Source organism: Anas platyrhynchos, chromosome 4 (genome assembly GCF_047663525.1).
Source record: "Anas platyrhynchos isolate ZD024472 breed Pekin duck chromosome 4, IASCAAS_PekinDuck_T2T, whole genome shotgun sequence".
Lineage (NCBI taxonomy): Eukaryota > Metazoa > Chordata > Aves > Anseriformes > Anatidae > Anas > Anas platyrhynchos.
In genome coordinates, this window is record NC_092590.1 from 79,093,169 (window position 1) to 79,113,172 (window position 20,004).

The following is a 20,004-nucleotide window of genomic DNA, read 5'->3' on the forward strand; positions in this document are numbered from 1 at the left end:
CTGTCCGTCCTTCCACCCGCCGTCCCCTGCCCTCCTTCCATCCACCTCTCCCCCGTCCCGCTGCCCCTCCAGCACCCGTTTCCCCGTCGCCCACCCCTCTGTCACCCACCCAAACCTCCACCCACCCATCCTTCCACCCAGCCATCCACCCCCATCCCTTCCTCCACCCCCCTGGACCACCCCCCTGCACCCACCCCCTTTTTTCTGTCCCCCCCTCCCCACCTTTTCCACCCCCACCCCCCCATTTCCACCCCTCTTTGTTCAGGAGCTCGGGCTCAGCGCAGCACCCCCAGCCTTGGCGTCCCCTGCCCCGGGATGGTGACACAGGATGGTGACACCAACAGCCCCGAGCAGGTGTTTAGGGCCTCAAGGGGGGGTCCCCAACTTTTTGGGACCCACAGAGGGACCTTGGGAGCGTGGGGTGACCGCACGGCCCCGGCACGGTCACGGCACCGCCGGCGGGTGCGGTGGCATTTGTGCCGGAGACCTGGCTGCCACCGAGACGTTGGCGAAGGGGACGCGGAGGTGAACGCTGAAAGGGCACGGGGAGGGGGGGTGTGGGGAAGGGGGGGGCATGGGGAGGTGACGGGGGGCATGGGGAGGTGACAGGGGGCATGGGGAGGTGACGGGGGGCACGGGGAGGTGATGGGGGGCATGGAGAGGTAGGGGGGTACGGAGAGATTGGGGACATGGGGAGGTGACAGGGGGCATGGGGAGGTAGGGGGGCATGGGGAGGTGTAAGGGGACATGGGGAGGTGTAAGGGGGGGCACAAGGAGGTTTTTTTTTGGGGGGGCCAGGCTCATGCAGCTGCTCTGCCTGGGGCGGGCGCTGCTGCCCAAAGCCCCCCGGCTGCGCCCCCGAGCCGTGCGCTCACCCCCAGCCGAGCCCCATCCAGCTTCCAGGTGAGGATTTGGCTAAAAACCCGCCGTCTTCACCCAAATCCAGAGAGGAAAACCCCTTCCCAGCCCCGAGCTTTGCCCCCCCGGCAGTTCCACACCCCCCCACGCCCCCCCATCCTCATCACACCCCACAGCTGCACGGGGTTTGGTTCGGTTTGGGGCCGTGCCTCAATTTCCCCACCTGCAGGAGGGGCACGGGCGCACGTGTGGGTGTGGGGGGGGCTGTGTGCGTGCAGGGGGGGCTCAGGGAGGTGTGGATGGGGGGGTTACACACACGGGGGGGGGGTTCTGGGGGCCGGGCAGGGCAGGGGTCACGGCGCCCACGGTGCGGGCAGCCCTGACCTATTTAGCGCCGGCGCCCGCCCGGCTGCCGGGGGCCAGGCTGGAAAGTGAGATAATGGAGTGGGCAGGGGCTGGGGGGCTGGGGGGGGCTGCTCTGCAGCTCCCAGTAGGGGATTTCGAGCCAAACTGGTGTCACTGGGCTGCCCCCAGTGTCCCCAGCACTTCTGGATGCTCCCCGGAGGCTCCTGGTGGCCACAGACCCCCAAGGAGCCACCCTATAGCCGGGGACCCCAGCACCCGGCACGGGGAGGATTTTGGGGTCAGCCCAGGCTCTGCCACTCGTCCCCACGTGTCCCCGTGTCCCCCCCCCCCCCCATGCCCTGGGGACCCTGGGACGGCTGCGGTGGCGTCAGGGGCTGCTAAGCCCTGGCAGGCACCTGGCAGGCGCTAAGAGGATCCAGCGCTGCTAATCCCCCGTTGACGCAGCCCCCCCAAACCCCCCCCCCAGGTCCCCACCACCGCCACGCTGACACCAGGGGGCTGGGGACACCTGTGGGGGTCCCCAGCCGGACCCCTGGGGGGGTGCTGGGGGGGTGCCAAGGGGCTCCCCAAGTTTGGGGTCACCCCCAGCCCCCAGGCGCAGCGGGGACCCCAAAAAACCTCCAGCTGAGGGGCAGGCAGGGACCCCCCCCATGGGGCAGGAGATGGAGCAGAGGGAGGGGGCTGGCGGCTGGGGAGCACCCCAAAAATTCTGGGGACGCTCTGGGCTCCTGTGCCGGCCGCGGGGATGTGCTGGGGGGGCTCCCATAGGGGCAGGGATCCCCCAAACATCCCCGTGCGCCCCCTTCCTTATGGGGCTGAAGCCCCCGGCACGGGGCGGTTTTGGGGAGCGGCACCGGGGTGCCCCCACCCTGGGGTGCCCCCACGGAGAGGCTGACGTGTGGCGGTCCCAAACTGCTTTGCATTCACAGTTCGGGGAGCACGTCAAGGCTAAGGGGAGCTGACAGGAAAACCTTTAGTGGAACAAACGGGAAGATGATATCAGGCAAGGCTGACCGGAGCCTGAACCCCAACCCTACACAGAGCAAATTATCATCAACCAAAATAGCGCCGGGCACCGGGCGCAGCCGGGCTGTCAGCCCGCATCAGGGCACGGATGCATAAGGGATGGAGCAAGGGGGGGGCACGCGTGGGGTGGGGGGAGGCGTCACGGAGTGGGTGTGGGGGTACGGGGTTTGGGGAGGCAAAATCCCGGCCGTGGGGATGCGTGGAGAGGGGAATGGAAAGCTCTCCGTGGGGCGCACGGGGCTGGGGGGCACAGAAAGCCCGCTCTGTGGGGTGCATGGGGCTGGGGGGCAAAATCCCAGCCCTGGGGATGCATGGAGCCATGGGGGGGGCACAGAAACCCCTCTCTGTGGGGTGCACAGGGCTTGGGGGGCAAAATCCCAGCCGTGGGGATGCTTGGAGAGGGGAATGGAAACCTCTCCGTGGGGTGCATGGGGCTGGGGGGCACAGAAACCTCTCCGTGGGGTACACGGGGCTGGGGGGCAAAATCCCAGCCGTGGGGATGCATGGAGAGGGGAACGGAAACCTCTCCATGGGGTACATGGGGCTGGGGGGCACAGAAAGCCCCCTCTGTGGGGTGCACGGGGCTGGGGGGCACAGAAACCTCTCCATGGGGACGCAGGGGGCTTGGGGAGGATGTGGGAAGCAAAAATACCCCACTGGGGGGGATGTGCAGGGGGGTGACAAGCCCTGCTCCATGGGGTCCAAAGGGTGGGGAGGAGAAACCCAAATATCTGGGGGTGCACAGGTACATAAGGGGGTGGCAGCCCCTTCCCCATGGGGAAAAAAAACAGGGAAGCCAGAATTGGGGCAGCGTTTGGGATGCTGCCCCCCCCCCCAGCCCCATAACTCCCCCCCCCACCCCCCAAGCCCTGCGCCAGGGGTGCCCAGTGCCGTGGCAGGTGGTGAGCGGGGAGGCGGAGGGGGGGGGGAGAAGCAGCAAAAAGCTCCGTGAAACACATCAAAAGCTGGCAAAGTGAGGGGGGGGGGCAGCCGGGGGGGCCCCCTCCTCCTCCTCCCCCGGCTGAACTCGCACATTATTTGCGCTTGGCTTCCCCGGCAGCGAGAGCGCTGGAAGCCAACTCCCCAGCGAGCGCCCAGGCAGGACTTCGCAGCCATTTTGTTGCTGGCTTGAACTGGAAAAAAAGGAGAGAAAATAAAAAAAAAAGGGAGAAAAAAAAATAAAAAGGAGAAAAAAAATAAAAAGGAGAAAAAAAAATAAAAACTAAAAACAGGAGGAGAAAAGAAAAAAAAAAACAAGGCAGCCCAGCCAAGCAGCCGATGGAAACGCGTGGTGGGAACGGAGAGCTGCGCGCACGCATCTCGCCGACAGCACCCGGCACCCGGTGGCTGCGACGTCCTGGGATGGGGAATGCCCCGATTGAGTGCTTGGGGTGTTTGGGGTATTTGGGGTGTTTGGGGTATTTGGGGTGTTTGGGGTGTTTGGGATTCTTGGGGTGTTTGGGGTGCTTGGGGTGCTTGGGGTGCCCAAGGTGCCCAGGGTGCCCAGGACCCGGCACCCGGCACCTGGCACCCGGCACCCGGCACCCGGCACCCGGCACCCGGTGGCTGCGATGTCCTGGGATGGGGAATGCCCCAATTAAGTGTTTGGGGTGTTTGGGGTGTTTGGGGTGTTTGGGGTGTTTGGGGTGTTTGGGATTCTTGGGGTGCCCAAGGTGCCCAAGGTGCCCAAGGTGCCCAGGACCCAGTACCCGGCACGTGGCACCCGGTGGCTGCGACGTCCTGGGATGGGGAATGCCCCAATTAAGTGTTTGGGGTGTTTGGGGTGTTTGGGGTGTTTGGGGTGTTTGGGGTGTTTGGGGTGTTTGGGATTCTTGGGGTGTCCAAGGTGCCCAAGGTGCCCAAGGTGCCCAGGGTGCCCAGGACCCAGCACCCGGCACCCGGTGGCTGCAACGTCCTGGGATGGGGAATGCCCCGATTGAGTGCTTGGGGTGCTTGGGGTGTTTGGGGTATTTGGGGTGTTTGGGATTCTTGGGGTGTTTGAGATTCTTGGGGTGCCCAAGGTGCCCAAGGTGCCCGGGGTGCCCAAGGTGCCCAAGACGCGCCGGGTGCCCGAGGCGCAGCGGGTGGCACGCGGTGCCGATGCGCCCCAATGTCACATTTCTGGGGGCAGCGCCAGCCCCCCCCCAAAAAAAAACCCACAGCTCCCAGTTCATCCCAGCCCCCCCACAGCCCCCACAGCAGCTCCCAGTTCATCCCAGTTTGCATCAGCACGGCACGGGATGGTGCTTGCTGTGTCCGGCCCCAAACGGGCGCTTTGCGCACCGGGGAGCGCACCCCGCGGCATCGCCCCCAACCCGGGGGGGGGGGAGAGAAATGGGGAGGGGGGCACGGGGAAAATCCCAAATCTTTGGGAGAGATGGGGGAGGGAAAGGGGCCGCCGGGATGTCCGTCTGTCCCCACGCGCTGACCCCACTGCTTGCTGGGAGCGGCGGCCCCATGGCACCACGTGCGTTTTTGGGGGAAACACGGGAAAAAAATCACCAATAACACCCCCCCCAACACCGGGCGGCTTTGGGATTGCGGTCACCCCACAAACCCAGCCGGGAGGCACAGATCTGGGTTTGGGCGGCCCCACACAAACAGTTTGGGGTGCACGACCCCATAACGGCGGGGCGGGTGGGTACCCCACACCCCACAGCGTTTGGGCTCGGTGCCCCTGCAGCCCCGCGGTGACCCCATGCTGCGGGCAGAAATGGGGCCCTTTCCCCTACAGACCCCTTAACACACCCCACTGCGCTCCTGCCTGCCCTGTGCTGGCGTCCCCATGTCCCTGTGTCCCCATGTCCCCATATTCCCCTGTCCCCGTGTCCCCATGTCCCTGTGTCCCCGTGTCCCCATATCTCTGCAGCCCCCTGTCCATATGTACCCCTGTCCATATATCCCCATGTCCCCATGTCCCTGCATCCCCATATTCCCTTGTCCCTCTGTCCCTGTGTCCCCATATCCCCTTGCCCCCATGTCCCTCTGTCCCTGTGTCCCCATGTCTCTGTGTCCCCATGTCCCTCTGTCCCCATGTTCCCCTGTCCCCATGTCCCCATATTTCCTTGTCCCCATGTCCCTCTGTCCCTGTGTCCCCATGTCCCCACGTCCCCATATTTCCTTGTCCCCATGTCCCTCTGTCCCCATGTCCCCCTGTCCCTGTGTCCCCATATCCCCTTGCCCCCATGTCCCTCTGTCCCCATGTCCCATATCCCTCTGGCCCTGTGTCCCCATATTCCCCTGTCCCCATGTCCCCCTGTCCCCATGTCCCCATATTTCCCTGTCCCCATGTCCCCATGTCCCTCCATCCCTGTGTCCCCATATCCCCCTGTCCCTGTGTCCCCACATTTCCCTGTCCCCATGTCCCTCCATCCCTATGTCCCCATGTCCCTCTGTTCCTGTGTCCCCATATCCCCCTGTCCCCAGTCCCCCCGTCCCTTGGGGCGCTGCTCCCCAGTGAGACCCTAAGGCCACCCCAAGGGGTCCCAGCACCCTGCCCCGGAGGGTCACGGAGTGTCCCCCACCCTCACCCCAGATGAATTTGGGGTGCTGGAGGCGGTGCCGGGGGCACCGTGGGACCCCGTCCCCTGTTCCCAGTATAGGGGAAGGGGGGGAGCCAGGATCCCAATACACCACCCAGTGCAAACCAGTGCAAACCAGTGACACCCAGTACGTGGGGTGGGACGGGGCTGAGGCCCCCCTCCGTGTCCCCAAGCTGTGGGACCACCCCAACCCCACAGTCCCCTCTTTGGGGTCTCTCCCTGGGGTGCCCCCCCTTGGAGGAGGCAGATGTAGGGGTCCCCGTATGGATACAGGGGGTCCCTATAGGGGCGCAGGGTTTCTGTATGGACACAGGGACACCGATGTGGTGCCAGCCTGGGGTCCCCATAGGGGTTCTGGGACCCTATATGGGTGCAGGGGTTCCTGTAGAGGAAAAGGGGGCCCCTATAGGGGTGCTGGGGTCCATGTGTGAGTGTAGGGAGTCCCTATATGAGTGCAGGGGGTCCGTATAGGGGTCTAGGGGGTCCCTATATGAGTGCAGAGGTTCCCTATAATGAGTGTAGGGGTCCCTATAATGAGTGTAGGGGTCCCTATATGAGTGTAGGGGGTCCCCATATGGGTGCAGGGATTCCTGTAGAGGAGAAGGGGGCCCCTATAGGGGTGCTGGGGTCCCTATAATGAGTATAGGAGGCCCTATATGGGCGTAGGGGGCCCCTATATGATTGTAGGGGTCCCTATAATGATTGTAGGGGTTCCCTATATGAATGTAGGGGGTCCCTATAATGAGTATAGGGGTCCCTATATGGGTGCAGGGGTTCCTGTAGAGGAGAAGGGAGTCCCTATAGGGGTGCTGGGGTCCATGTGTGAGTGTAGGGGGTCCCTATATGGGTGTAGGGGGTCCCTATATGAGTGTAGGGGTCCCTATAATGAGATTAGGGGTCCCTATACGAGGGTAGGGGGTCCCTATATGGGTGCAGGGATTCCTGTAGAGGAGAAGGGGGCCTCTATAGGGGTGCTGGGGTCCCTATGTGAGTGTAGGGGGTCGCTATATGGGTGTAGGAGTTCCCTATAATGAGTTTAGGGGTCCCTATAATGTGTGTAGGAGTCCCTATAATGAGTGTAGGGGCCCCTATATGAGTGCAGAAGGTCCCTATATGGGTGTAGGGGACCCTACGTGGTTGTAGGGGGCTCCTATATGAGTGAAGGGAGTCCCTATATGAGTGCAGGGGGTCCCTATATGGATGTAGGGGATGCCTGTACGGGTGTAGGGGTTCCCTATAATGAGTGCAGGGGTTCCCTATATGAGTGCGGGGGGTCCCTATGTGAGTGCAGGGGGTCCCTATAATGAGTGTAGGGGTTCCCTATAATGGGTTTAGGAGTCCCTATAGTGAGTGTAGGGGGTCCCTATGTGGGTGCAGGTGTTCCTGTAGAGGAGAAGGGGGGCCCTATAGGGGTGCTGAGGTCCATGTGTGAGTGTAGGGGTCCCTAAAATGAGTGTAGAGGTCCCTATACGGGCGTAGGGGGTCCCTATATGACTGTAAGGGTTCCCTATATGAGTGTAGGGGTCCCTATAATGAGTGCAGGGGTTCCTGTAGAGGAGAAGGGGGGCCCTATAGGGGTGCTGGGGTCCATGTGTGAGTGCAGGGGGGCCATATATGGGTGAGGGGGGGTCCCTATATGAGTGTAGGGAGTCCACATATGGGTGTAGGGGCCCCTATATGGGTGTAAGGGGTCCCTATATGACTGTAAGGGTTCCCTATAAGAGTGCAGGGGGTCCCTATATGACTGTAGGGGTTCCTATATGACTGTAGGGGTCCCTATATGACTGTAGGGCCCCCATATGGGTTCAGGGCTCCCCATATGGCTGCGGGGGCCTCCTCCCTGTCTCCCCGCCCATCTTCAGGGGCTTCCCCTGTGCTTTGCGTGATCCCAGAAGACACCCTTTTTTGGGGGGGCTCCCTCTGCGCTCCGGAGACCCCCTCAGCCCCCCAAAAACCTCAAGGGCCCCCCAAAAAAATTTAGGCCGAGGTCCTCCCAGCCTGCAGGGGGCGCTGTGGGGGGGACCGGGCCGGGCCGGGCCCTTTCGCTGCTTCCGGCGCCGCGTGGGCAGCGGCGGGGCCCGGCCCCGCTCCCGGCCCGCTTGGGGCCCGGTTCCAGGCCCCGGTTCCAGGCCCCGGTTCCAGGCCCGGTTGGGTTCAGGCCCGGCCATGTGGTTCCTGTACGCCCTGAGCTGGCTGTCCCTGCTGCTGCAGGTCGCCTTCGTCACCCTGGCCATCGGTGAGGGGCTGGGGGAGGCCTTGGGGGGGGATTGGGGGGGTTTAGGGGGGTCTGGGGGGGGGTTTAGGGGGGTTTGGGGGAGGTGGGGGGGGTCTCCGGGTGTCCCCCGTGTGCCCTGTTTGTCCCCTGGTTGTACCCGGGGGCTGCTGGGTTGGGGTCCCCTGGGGGTCCCCGGGGGGTCCTTAGGGGGCGGGGGTCTCCAGGGGGTCCTCAAGGGGGTCCTTAAGGGGTGGGGGTGTCGCAGGGGGTGGGGGTCTCCAGGGGGTCCCCAGGGAGTGGGGGGGTGTCCAGGGGATCCCCATGGGGTGGGGGTCTTCAGGGGATCTCCAGGGGGTCCTTAGGGGGTGGGGGGGTCCAGGGGGTCCCTAGGGGGTCCTTAGGGGTGGGGGTCTTCAGGGGGTCCCCAGGGGGTCTTTAGGGGGTCTTTAGGGGGTGGGGGTGTCCAGGGAGTCCTCAAGGGGGTCCCCAAGGGGTGGGGGTGTCGCAGGGGGTGGGGGGATCCCCAAGGGGTGGGGGTTTCCAGGGGCTCCTTAAGGGGTGGGGGGTCCCCAGGGAGTGGAGGGGTCCCCAGGGGGTCTCCATGGGGTCTCCATGGGGTGGGGGTCCCCAAGGAGTAGGGGTTCTCAGGGTTTGGGGGTCCCCAGGGGCTGGGGATCTGCAAGGGGTGGGGGTCCTTAGGGTTTGGGGGTCCCAGAGGATGGGGGTCCCAGGGGATGGGTGGCCCCATGGGGTGGGGGTCCATGGGGGATGGGGGTGCCCAGGGTTTGGGGGTCTCCAGGGAGTGGGGGTCCTCAGGGACTGGGGGGGTCTTCAGGGAGTAGGGGGTCCCAACGGGGTGGGGGTCCCCAGGGTCCCGAGCCCCCCCAGTGCCACACAATCCGGGCACCCCGAGCTCCTGAGGGATACCCCAGGGTTTGGGATCCCTCTGGGTGCCCCCATTTGCACCCTTCCTTCCCCGGGACCCCCCCCTTCATCCATACGGGGTGGGGGGCTGATCCCATTGCTCCTCCCGCAGCCGCCGGCCTCTACTACCTGGCGGAGCTGATCGAGGAGTACACGGTGGTGACCAGGAGGATCATCAAATACATGATCTGGGTGAGTGCGGGGCTGCCAGGGGGGGCCACATCCATCCTGTCCCCCCCCCTCGGGGCGCTGGGGACACCGCTGCCACCCCTGACGGGTGCCCACAGCCGGGTTTTTGCCTCTTTATCTGAATAAAAACAGCTCAGGAGCTGCGTTTGCTCTGCTCACACCACCATGCAGGAGCTTGGGGGGGCTCAGCCCTGCTTGGTGCCCCCACCAGGACCCCCTTGTGACCCCCCCCCGGCTCCTCCTCTCTCCTTGCAGTTCTCCACGGCCGTGCTCATCGGCCTCTACCTCTTCGAGCACTTCCCCGGCTTCATGGTGGGCGTGGGGCTCTTCACCAACCTGGTTTACTTCGGCCTCCTGCAGACCTTCCCCTTCATCGTGCTCACCTCCTCCAACTTCATCCTGTCCTGCGGTGAGCGGGGGGCAAAATGGGGTGGCAAGGGGCAGTACGGGGTGGCGTGGGGCAATAGGGGGTGGCACGGGGCAGTATGGGGTGGCGTGGGGCAATACGGGGTGGCGTGGGGCAGTACGGGGTGGCAGGGGGCAGTACAGGGTGGCGTGGGGCGATATGGGGTGGCATGGGGCAGTATGGGGTGTCAGGGGGCAAAACGGGGTGGCAGGGGGGCAATAGGGGGTGGCACGGGGCAGTATGGGGTGGTGTGGGGCAATATGGGGTGAGCACGGGGCAATAGGGGGTGGCACGGGGCAATAGGGGGTGGCATGGGGCAATATGGGGTGAGCACAGGGCAGTACGGGGTGGCAGGGGGCAATAGGGGGTGGCGTGGGGCAATATGGGGTGGTGTGGGGCAATACGGGGTGGTGTGGGGCAATACGGGGTGGTGTGGGGCAGTATGGGGTGGTGTGGGGCAATACGGGGTGGTGTGGGGCAGTATGGGGTGGTGTGGGGCAGTATGGGGTGGTGTGGGGCAATATGGGGTGGCAAGGGGGCAATACGGGGTGAGCACAGGGCAATAGGGGGTGGCACGGTGCAACAGGGGGTGGTGTGGGGCAAAACAGGGTGAACACAGGGCAATACAGGGTGGCACGGGGCAATATGGGGTGAGCATGGGGCAATAGGGGGTGGCACGGGGCACCCCAGCTGCCGGGGCGGTTCGGGAAGCCGCAGGACTTTGAGCTTTGAACCCTAATCCTGATTTATGGGGCGCGTGGGTGCGGGGAGCTGCTCTGGAAAGGAAAAACTCGGAAAGAAACATTTGGGGTTGCACGTAGACAGGAATTCAGCACGATTTCTGCAAAAAAAGGGTGGGCAGGAAGGAGTTTTGCTGCTTTTGGGTCCGGATTTTGTTTCCTGCGGTGCTCCCGAGCCCCATTGCTGTGGATTTTTCGGTTCCAACCCCGGTGCCCGCAGCCTCCGGGGCCAAATCCCTGCAGGACGGTGGCTCTGGGACGTCCTGGACATGCAGGGGGGCACTGCAGGAACAAAAACCCAGGAAAAAAAACAGGAAAAACCCTGCAGGGGGGACGTGGGTTTGGGGACGGGGGGCACGGGGAGGGATTTGTCCCTTTTTATCCTGACCCCGCTGCGTTCCCTCGGCAGTGCTGGTCGTCCTCAACCACTACCTGGCCTTCCAGTACTTCGCAGAGGAATATTACCTGTTCTCCGAGGTGAGAAAAGTAGAAAAAGTACTTTTTCTTTTTAAAAAAAAGTACTTTTTAATTTTTTTTTCTAGGAAAAGTAGAAAAAATCCTACTTTTTAAGGTTTTTTCACAAGCTAAACCCAAACCACCTCCTGCTTGGAATAATCGCTCCTCGTTTCGTGCCTCGGGCACGCTGATTCTTCTGCCCTCACACCTGCAGGGGGGGGTGGAGGCGCAGATCCACCCCGGGTTCTCCTTAAACCTCCTTAAACCCGACCGAAAATTTGGGAATTTATTTCCTCGCCGCCCTGTGCTCTCCCTGCAGGTCCTCGCCTACTTCACCTTCTGCCTCTGGTTGATCCCTTTTGCTTTTTTCGTCTCCCTGTCGGCCGGAGAAAACATCCTGCCGTCCACGGTGCAGCCTGGAGGTGAGTTTTGGGGGGGGAAATCCTACCCAAATCCTGCCCAAATCCTCCCAAAACCGGGGCAAAAAGGAGCTCTGCTGTCTGGGGAGAGGAGCAGGGTGAGGCTGCTCTGGTTTTGGGGCTGGGGGGGGGATGCTTTGCTCCAGTCCTGGCGCTCTGGAGCTCTCGCTGGGGCTTTCCCCTCGTGCTTCAGCCTCAGAATCAGAGGATTTGGGCTGCCTGTAGGGCTGGGAAAGCCCAAATGGGAGCAAAATACAAAAAAAAACCACTCGTGCGCTGCCCCAAACCGCAGGACCTGCCCCAAAATCGCTGATTTTGTTTTTTTCTTCCTTTTTCTTCTCAGATGACGTCGTCTCCAACTATTTCACCAAGGGAAAGAGGGGCAAGCGCTCCGGCATCCTCCTCATCTTCTCCTTCATCAAGGAGGCCATCCTGCCCAGCCGGCAGAAAATTTACTGAGCAAAATGTGCCGAGGGGCAGCGCGGCCCCCACGCCTCGCTGGAGCCCTCCCCGACGCCTGCAGCCAGGATCCCGCTGGGAACCCGTGGATTCGTGGGGGCTGCGGGCACTGAACGGGCTCTGCTGACGTCCTGGGACTGCCTGCGAGGAGGAGGAGGAGGGTGAGGAAAGTCCGGCGCCCCACGCAGAGACCCGCCAGGCACCGGCACCCGTTCCCGGTGCGAGGCTGGAGGCCGCGTGCTGCGGTTTGGCTCCCTCGGCACAGCAGCGGGCTGTTGACGTTTAACTGAGGTTTATACAGAGCCATTAATTAAAAAAAAAAAAAACACAAAAAAACCAGAAAAAAACAAAAAACAAATTAACCAGCCTCTGGATGAGCCCCGCGTCCCCGCCTGCTGGCACCGCGGCACGGGGAGCACCCCGGGACAGCAGGGGTGGAAGGAAGGAAGGAAGGAAGGAAGGAAGGAAGGAAGGAAGGAAGGAAAGAGCGCTTTTGGTTTTTGATTTAACTTTGGAGATCTCCAACTTTGCCCTGGTTTTGCTGGAAAACTCCCCGAGGGGCCTGGAAGCTGCTGGCCGTGCCCCTCGGCGTCTCCTGCGCTACTAAACCCGCCGATCTCCCTGATTTCCAGGTCAAAAAAAAGTAAAATGATCCTGCTGAGGAGGAGGTGCGAGCCCTTTGTTCCTTCCTACGATCATTAAAAAAATCCTTTTTTCCCTTTTTGTGCTTTGTTGTCGCTCCGCTTCGGCCTGGGGCAGAGCTGGGTTCCCCCCGGCTCCACGGGGTCGCAGTTCTGGGATGGTTTTTAAGGAGTTTTTAAGAAAACGGTGACGTTTTTTGCCTTATTACCTGCGAAGCTGGGTGCGGGGCTGCCCCTCCAGCCCCTATTCCCTGAGGACATCGCCTCCTGCGCCTGCGTCTTTTTGGGTTTTATTTCTGGAGAAGAAGGGGACGTCCCCGGAGGACCTCGGGGTGTGCGTGGCGAGGTTTTTACCCCAAAGCTGCAGCCTGCGGGCCCCCGTGGGTGTCAGGACGGGCTTGGCAGCCCACAGGGACAGGGTCAGGCTCCTCGTGCTGATCCCTGGGCATTTAGGATATATTTAGGATATTAATGACACCTTAATGGGGATTTTGAGGAGTCCCACAGCGGGATGACAGCGACCAAAACCCCACGGATATTGAACACCAAACGAAGCCTCGCGGGCACGGTGTGCACCCTAATTAGCACAACGAGGCTCCATCAATCCCAACCATGCAAAAATGTGTAAATTTTTAACGGGGAGAATCCCTAAAATCCCACACCGAGGCGCGTGGCTCCCCGCCAGCCGCAGAGGGAAATTATTTATTATTTTTTTCCTACAGACAAAGCGGAGGCTGAGGGGGACCAAAGTCACCCCCCCGGTGCTGCGCCCATCCCCGGGCACCTCCAGAATCCAGAATTGAGCCCCCCAGACCCTGCCCCTGGATGCTTTGGAGCATTTTGGGGGGTTCCCGAGCTGCCACCACCACGCTGTGGCCAAGGGTGAGCCCCCCCGGTGCCCCCCTGCTGGGGGCTTCGCTCTGCGCCCCAGCCCCCCGGCACCAGAGGGGGGCTGCAAAGGAGCCGGGGGGGGGCCGGTGCCACCTGGGTTTAATTAAAGCAGAAGGAAATGAGCACAAAGCGAGCCATAAATGTCCTCGTCCAACCCATCTGGTCGTGGTTGTCCCCTCTAGCCAGGACCCCCCCCCCGCTGCCCCCAGCATCGCCCCCCACCCAGTGTTCTTCCCCCAATTTTGGGCAGATTTCTTCTGCGTTGCCGTGCCCAAGCCAGCAGCTGCGTCCTGGTGGCCCTGGGGACACGGCTGGTGGCCTAAGCAGGACGGACGGAGGGCTGGACAGACGGACAGCCCTGCTCCCCTCCGTCCGCCCCGCTCCGGGCAGGTTTGGGGTGGGTTTGGGGCTGCCCCCTCCCCTCCTTCTCCCCCCCTCCAGCCTGCCAGGCGCAGGGTCTGCTCCGGGAGATGCCTCCCACCGCCCGCGGGCGGAACTGGAGGGGGTCCCCAGCCCCGTCCCCGTGCCAGGGGCTGGGGGAAGCGGCTCTGCCAGCATCCTCGTGACCTGGGGAGGGACAAAGGGACAGAGCGGGGGGGTCAGGGTCACAAGGGGCTGCTGTGAGCACGGGGACAGTGACATCAGGTCCTTGGTGATGGATCCGTGCCACCTACCCGAGCCCCAAACCCGAGCCCCCAACCCCTCTGCGCCCAACCCCAGCCCCTACCCGGCTCCGTCCTGCCCCCAGCCCCGGGGTCGGGGTCGGGGTTGGGGTCGGGGTCGGTGGTGTCCGGCCCTGGGGGGGACTCGGGGACATCGATGGCCCGGCGGCGTCGCTGCAGGATGGCCTCCAGCTGCCTGTCCTGGCCCCGCACGCTGCTCCTGCGCCCGCTCGTCCTCCTGCTCGCCCTGCGCATGGCGCCCTAGGGGATGGCACAGCGAGCTGGGGGGCTGCAGGAACAGGCCCCCCCAGCTCCGTCTGGGTCACCCCATGAAGGGGGCACCCCCTCTGCCACCACCCCTTTTGGGGACGGAGCTGCTCACCAGGATGCCCCGCAGCTCCAGCGCCGCGCTCCTCCGCTTGCTGGCTGACTGCGGGAGGAGGGGAGGAGATGTCACCACGTCCCCCCCCAACCCCACAGCTCCCCCCCCGTGCCCGTGGTCCCCAGGGACTGGGGAGCTCAGGGTTTTTTGGGATAAGCCAGGACGGGTGGGGAACCCTTGGGGTAAAGGCTCCAGCTCCCTGCCCGTCCCCATTTGCGCTGGGAGCAGCGATCCTACAGACCTGGCGCATGGGGAGCGGGGTCCTGACCCCCTTTTTGGTGCACCCAGCAGAGGCGGCTCCCCAAAAACACCCCGAGCCCCAGCCCCACGTCTCCTACCTGGCTCAGGGCCACCCGCTCCTTGGCGGGTCTCAGCACCACCCCGTTCTTTATCCTCTCCATCATCTCCTGCACGGCTCGGGCTTTGGCATCGCCAGGTCCCGGTTTCCCTGTGTGGGGAGCACCCCGCTGGGAGCCGTGCCGGGCAGGGGGGGGGTGCTCCTGCCTCCATCCGTGTCGGGAGCATCGCCAGCAATCCCCTGGGAATTTGGGGTGCCCCCACACAGCGGGGGAGGGCAGGAGTTTGGGGCCACGCTCTCGGACTTACGGTGCTGCGGGTTGGCCTGCCCCTTCCTCTGCCTGAGCGCCAAGAGGGGGCTGTGGGGGGGGGAGAGGGGCTGAGAGCCTGCTGGAGCTGCCCCCCCAGCCCTGCTCCCCGCTGCACACGCAGCCAAACACGCAGCCCGCACCCCCTGCTCCATCCACGGCACCGGCAAGCCCCCCACCCCATTAATTCCCCCCTCAGAGCCGTCCCCACCTCACCCACCCCAGTGCCCACCCAGAGCCCCCCCGGCACCGTGCCCAGCTCTGCCCCATCCTCCCCCTGCCCTCCCGGCACCCGCAGCACCCCGGGGACGTGGCACAGCCCCACCGTGTGTGGGGGGGAGCAGGATTTGTGCCCCCACAGCCCAGACCACCCCAAACCCCCCCCGTGTGCCACTCACTCCACGGGGACGCTGGGCGCAGGCGGTGGCAGCGGTGGCGGTGGCGGCGGTGGCGGGGGCTCGCTCCGTGCCAGGTCCCCCTCCTGCTCCAAACTCGCTGCCATGGGGCCACATTTAGTGCTCAGAGGGGGGGGGTGGGCATTTTAGGGCTGGTTCCCCGTGCCCAGCTGAATCCCCCAGCCCCAAGGGGGGGGGGGTCAGGGAGAAGCACCCACCGGCCGCCTCCAGCTCCTCCAGCCGCCCGCGCGCCTCCTGCAGCTGCGCCCTCAGCTCCTGCCTCCCCTCCTCGGCCGCAGCCAGCGCAGCCCTGGCCAGCTCCAGCTCCTCCTGCCGCGGCCTGGCACGCAGCTGCTCCTCCAGCTCCTTCACCTGCGGGCAGACACGCGAGGGGCAGAGAATTTGGGGTCCTCCCCGGGCACCCCCACCCCGTGCCAAAGCGCACCGAGCGCCAACCCACCCCTGGGCGCATTTCGGAGCACAATAATGGAAATCCAAGGGGGGGAAAACCCCTCTTGGGGGGTGGAAATGGGTGCGTGGAGAGGTTTGGAGAGGTTTGGAGAGGTTTGGGGGTCCCTCACCTGCTGCTGGTGCTGTTGCCGAGCCTCCTCCAGCGCCCTGCTGAGGCTGCCCACCTCCTGCAGCGCCCGCAGCAGCTGGGCGCTGGGCGCCGCGCTCTGCAGCAGAATGCTGCTCTGCCTGCTCGCCTCCTTCTTCTCCACCAGCATCTGCCCCGGGGGGGTCGGGATCGGAACGGGGCGGAGGCTGGCGCTCAGCCCCTCGCCGTGCCGCAGCCAAAAAACCCCCCCAAAAAAACCCCAAACTCTGCGCTGCAGGGCGGCACCCCCGTGCGCCACGATGGGCACGAGACTTTGCTTCCCCGCAGGATTTGGGGTGATGCCCCCCTCCCCTCCCCGCCCTCTGATGGCTCGTAGGGTGCTGCCCCCCCCCGCCCAGCACCCCAGGGTGCCCCCCCCAGCCCACCCAAACCTTGTGGGCGAAGGCCTCGGCGTGCAGGCGCAGGTCCTGCTCCAGCTCCAGCTTCTGCAGCGCCTCGCAGTAATCCTGGGTGACCACCTGGGACACTGCCACAAGGGGGGGGGGGGTTAAAACTGGGGTGTTGGGGGGGGGCACAAACCCCTCGGGATGCCCAAATCCCCGCTCGGGGGGTCTGGTATCGCCTCTGGTTTCCACCGGCTTCCTTCATCTGGGTGGCACTGGGGGTACTGGGGGTACTGGGAGCCATCCAGCACCTCCCTGGTGGGGCGCAGGGGGGGTGGGAGCGGTGCCCGGGGGGGTCAGCCCCCCCCTCACCTCTCTTGAAGGATTTGAGGGTCCGCTGGGATGAATCCAGGGCCGCCTTCAGGCTCTGCCTCTCCATCTTCTCCTTCTCCAGCTGCAGCAGGACAAACCCCCCCGTTGGCACCCCGGGTTTGGGGCCTGCTGCCCCCAGCCCCCCCCAAAAAAAAACATCAGGGAGAGGGGCTGCACATGGAGGGGTCCTTCACCCCCCCCCAAAAAAAAAAAAAACATCTCCAGCTCAGCAAGGAGCAGGAGAAGGAGGCGAAAAGGGAAGGTGCTGGGGGGGCTCCGAGCCCATCGGGGGGGGCAGAGGGGGTCCTGGGGGGGGGCTGCCCCCATACCTGCTCCTGCAGGTCCCGGTTCTGCCTCTGCAGCTCCTGGACCTGGATGCTCAGCTCCTTCTTCTCCACCAGCAGCCAGGAGAGCTTCTCCTGCAGACCTGGAGCAACAAAAAAAAAAAAAAAAAAAAAGGGGTGGGGGGCGCACGGGGGGTGGCCAAGGGGCCAGCAGCCCCCTCCTCCCCCAGGCCACAAACAAAACCGAAATCGTGAGCGTGGGGAAAAGAGAAGAGGGCAGGGGGAAGTGGGGCTGCGGCGTTTTCATTTCGCCTTTCTCCCCTGTCCCAGCGTTTCCCGGAGCCAGGAGAGCCGCTGGGATTAATTAATTAATTAGCTAATTAGCTGATTTAGTGACCACCGCTACGGGGGAACGGCAGCGGGAGCGAGCGCAGCTGGGGGCAGAATTCACCGAAATTCGTGCGGAAATAGGGGCAAAAACTCACCCTTGAGCTCCTCCTGGGTAGGGTCGGGGCTGGGGTCCCCCTCCCCGGCCACGTCCCCGGCCCCGGTGCCGGGCGGCAGGGCCAGGCTGAGCCGCTTCAGCTTCGTGTTCTCCTTCTGCACCTGGGGGGGGGGCCGGGGGGGTCGCTGCTGGAGCCCTGCCGGGGGCTGCCCCCGGGGGTCCCCAGGGCTGGGAGGGCACCAGCAGGGTCCTGACCCCACTGGGAAATCCCAACCCCCCCCCCAGGTGCGTGGCTGCAGGGGGCACGGAACGGAGAGAGTTTCTCCCATTGCAGGAAAAATTAGTGAAAATGGTGGAAATTTGCCTCTTTTTCTCATTTGTCTCCATGCACACCAAAAATGCCAATTCCAGCCCCATTCCTGGGGCGAAAATTGAAGTTTTTGCGCACGGAACTGCTGCTGACACCCCCGGGGGGACGTGACCCCCCCCATGGCACCACCAGGCAGCGCCCGGCTTTGGGCACGGCGGGGACACAGCTTGGGCAGGAGCTGTGCCCACAATACTGCCCAAATTCCCTGAAACCACCCCAAAAAAATGAGGGCGGGGGGGGTGCGGGGGGGTCCCTACCTGTGCCGCGTACGCCTCGGCTTGTTGGCGACACGTCCTCTGGATCTCACACTCTGCCTCCAGCGCCGAGAGCTCGGCCAGCAGCGCCTGTGAGGCTGCGGGGACGGGGGGGCCACGGCTCAGCACCCCCCCACACCCCCTTTTTGCCCCCCTTTTTCTGCCCCCCCTGCGCTCCCCAACCCCTGGCACCCTGCGCCCCCCGGCACCCTGCGCCCTCTCCGGCGCTCACGGCACCGGGGACGTGCGTTTGGGGTGCGCTCCCCAAGCCGGTCCCACCTCCTCCATCCCCAGCGAGGGGTTTGGGGAGGGGGTGGGTGCGCAGCCCCCCCAGCCCCACACACGGGGTTGTGCCGTGGGGCCAGGGGTGCTCGGGAGGACTCGGGAGCTGCTCTCACCCTGCTGGAAGTCGTCCAGCCACGCTCTCGCTTCGTCGTCCTCGGAGAGGGTCTGGGGGGGGGGGGGGGGAGGTAGTGCCCAGTGTGAGCCCCAAGACCCCAATTTTATGGGGCTGCTGGGGTGGGAAGAGCCCGGTGAGAGCATCCCGGGGACAAGATCCTCTCTTGTCCCCTCCAAATTGCATGGGGAGGAGGGAAATAAAGCAGAAAACGAGCCCACGAGTGACACCTGGACCATGGCTGCCTCCTCCTCCTCCTCCTCCTCATCTTCCTCCTCGTCCTTCTCCTCCTCCTCCTCCTCCTCCTCGCTGCCCTCTGACTCCACGATGGCTGCGGGGGAAGCGAAACACGGCCGGAGGTTTCGGATGCAGGTGGGAAAAGGTTTGTGCTCCGTTCCCAACCTGCTGCTGGTGCTCAGCAGCCCCCCGGCACCGGGGGACCCCGGGGTGGCCGGGGCATCCCGCACCCACCAGTCCCAATTTCAACACAACCAGTTTGCCACTGGTCCCAGTTTCCCCCCCCTGCTCGCCAAACCTTGCATGGGGACAGCCCAGGGACCCCAGAGAAAGGCGCTGCCTGCTCTGCCCCATAAAACAACGGGATCGGGGTGGCCCACGGCCACCCAACCCCCCCGTGCACCCCAATTTTCCTGCATTTCCCCCCCCCCGGACCAGCTCCCAGAGCAGGCAGGGGCCGCGGTGCGCACGGGCTGCGGGGCAGGAATCCGGCACCTGCCCCTGACCCTTTTCCTGACAGCCCTAATCTGGTGGGGAATGCGCTCCGGCAGCCAAATCCCCCCCCTTGGTAATCCCCCCCCCGCCACCAGGACCCGCAGCCACCTGCAGGGGACCCCCAGGACCCGTGCCAGGGACGTGAAGGTTTGGGCAGGTTTTGGGGCTGTGCCCCCCACATCCCATACGGATGGAGAGATGGGGGGGCAGACACACAGACACCCCCCGTGCCATGCACCTAAACGCAGCCCCAAATCACCCCTCCCAGACCCCCCCCACAGCCCCCAGGGGTTGGCTGCGCCCTGCGGAGCCCCTCGGAGAGCGCAGGGCCCCCCAAAATCCACGGGGACACCCTTCCCTCAGGACGTGCCGCCACTCCTGGCTGCCCCCAAACCCCCAGAAAGGGACGGGGCCGGGACCCCAGACCCACAGAGCCTCACCTGCCAGCTGGGTGCTTTCCCCAGCCCAATCCATGGCAGCAGCAGTGCCGGTGCCCCCCGGAGCCCCCCGGAGCCCCCCGGTCCCGTGGCCGCCTGCTCCCGGCTCCCCGGCGCTCGTCCGCTCGCCGCAGGGAAGTGAAACCCCGCTGCAAGGCTCAGCAGCTGCCCCTGGGCGTGCAGCAGCAGCTCGGGGCCGAGCACCCCCATCCTCACGGGGATTTTCCTGCTGCTGCTGCAGCCCTGGGGGTGCCGGTTCGGGGGGGAGGTGGTGGGGGGCACGGCGGGACCCCCAGCCAAAGGGCTTTGTGCAGCGGGAAGGTGCCAGGGGGACGCGCTGCTGCAGAAGGGGAGTGGGAACCGAAACTCGCTCTGCCCCAGCTGCAAGTCCCATTTCCCTTGGGGCTGAGCCTTTTTGGTGCAAAAATGAAAGAAAAACACCTTCGCGGGGGCTTTAAACCTCCTGGGTCCTCTCAAAAAAAGAAAAGGAGCTGTAGTTTAGCGAGACGCCCAGGCAGTTTCTGCAGCCGAGCACAGAGCCGGGCTGGGTGGGCTCCTGGAGCCCGTGGGGCTGGCCGTGGGGAGCAGCAGCGTG

The 20,004-nt window shown here is 64.4% G+C and overlaps 2 protein-coding genes across 2 annotated transcripts; one reads left to right on the top strand and one right to left on the bottom strand.

The window, feature by feature from the left end:
* Window positions 1-7,829: 7,829 nt before the first annotated feature.
* On the top strand, window positions 7,830-12,323 carry TEX261 (testis expressed 261). Its single transcript, XM_072037942.1, has 6 exons — window positions 7,830-8,028; window positions 9,044-9,123; window positions 9,376-9,529; window positions 10,676-10,743; window positions 11,042-11,144; window positions 11,485-12,323. Exons 1-6 carry the CDS (start codon window positions 7,959-7,961, stop codon window positions 11,598-11,600), a joined length of 591 nt encoding a protein of 196 aa, XP_071894043.1. The 5' UTR covers window positions 7,830-7,958; the 3' UTR covers window positions 11,601-12,323.
* A 1,008-nt stretch (window positions 12,324-13,331) lies between these two features.
* Window positions 13,332-19,800, bottom strand: LOC113843513 (shootin-1). The gene is made up of 16 exons (XM_027456312.3): window positions 19,413-19,800; window positions 18,471-18,571; window positions 18,242-18,293; window positions 17,847-17,941; window positions 17,260-17,380; window positions 16,820-16,917; window positions 16,491-16,572; window positions 16,167-16,261; window positions 15,758-15,904; window positions 15,395-15,548; window positions 15,180-15,276; window positions 14,783-14,832; window positions 14,515-14,624; window positions 14,177-14,224; window positions 13,860-14,055; window positions 13,332-13,699 (listed from the first exon to the last, which is right to left on the bottom strand). The coding sequence occupies exons 1-16, from the start codon at window positions 19,444-19,446 to the stop codon at window positions 13,452-13,454; spliced, it is 1,728 nt and encodes a 575-aa protein (XP_027312113.3). The 5' UTR covers window positions 19,447-19,800; the 3' UTR covers window positions 13,332-13,451.
* Window positions 19,801-20,004: the final 204 nt, after the last annotated feature.

Coding starts and splice junctions, on each gene's coding strand:
- TEX261 (XM_072037942.1), top strand. CDS start 7,959: ATGTGGTTCCTGTACGCCCTGAGCTGGCTGTCCCTGCTGCTGCAGGTC. Junction 8,029..9,043: donor CTTCGTCACCCTGGCCATCG/GTGAGGGGCTGG, acceptor CTCCTCCCGCAG/CCGCCGGCCTCTACTACCTG. Junction 11,145..11,484: donor GTCCACGGTGCAGCCTGGAG/GTGAGTTTTGGG, acceptor TTTTCTTCTCAG/ATGACGTCGTCTCCAACTAT.
- LOC113843513 (XM_027456312.3), bottom strand. CDS start 19,446: ATGGATTGGGCTGGGGAAAGCACCCAGCTGGCAG. Junction 18,294..18,470: donor AGGAGGCAGCCATGGTCCAG/GTGTCACTCGTG, acceptor CCCCCCCCCCAG/ACCCTCTCCGAGGACGACGA. Junction 16,573..16,819: donor ACCGGGACCTGCAGGAGCAG/GTATGGGGGCAG, acceptor GTCCTGCTGCAG/CTGGAGAAGGAGAAGATGGA.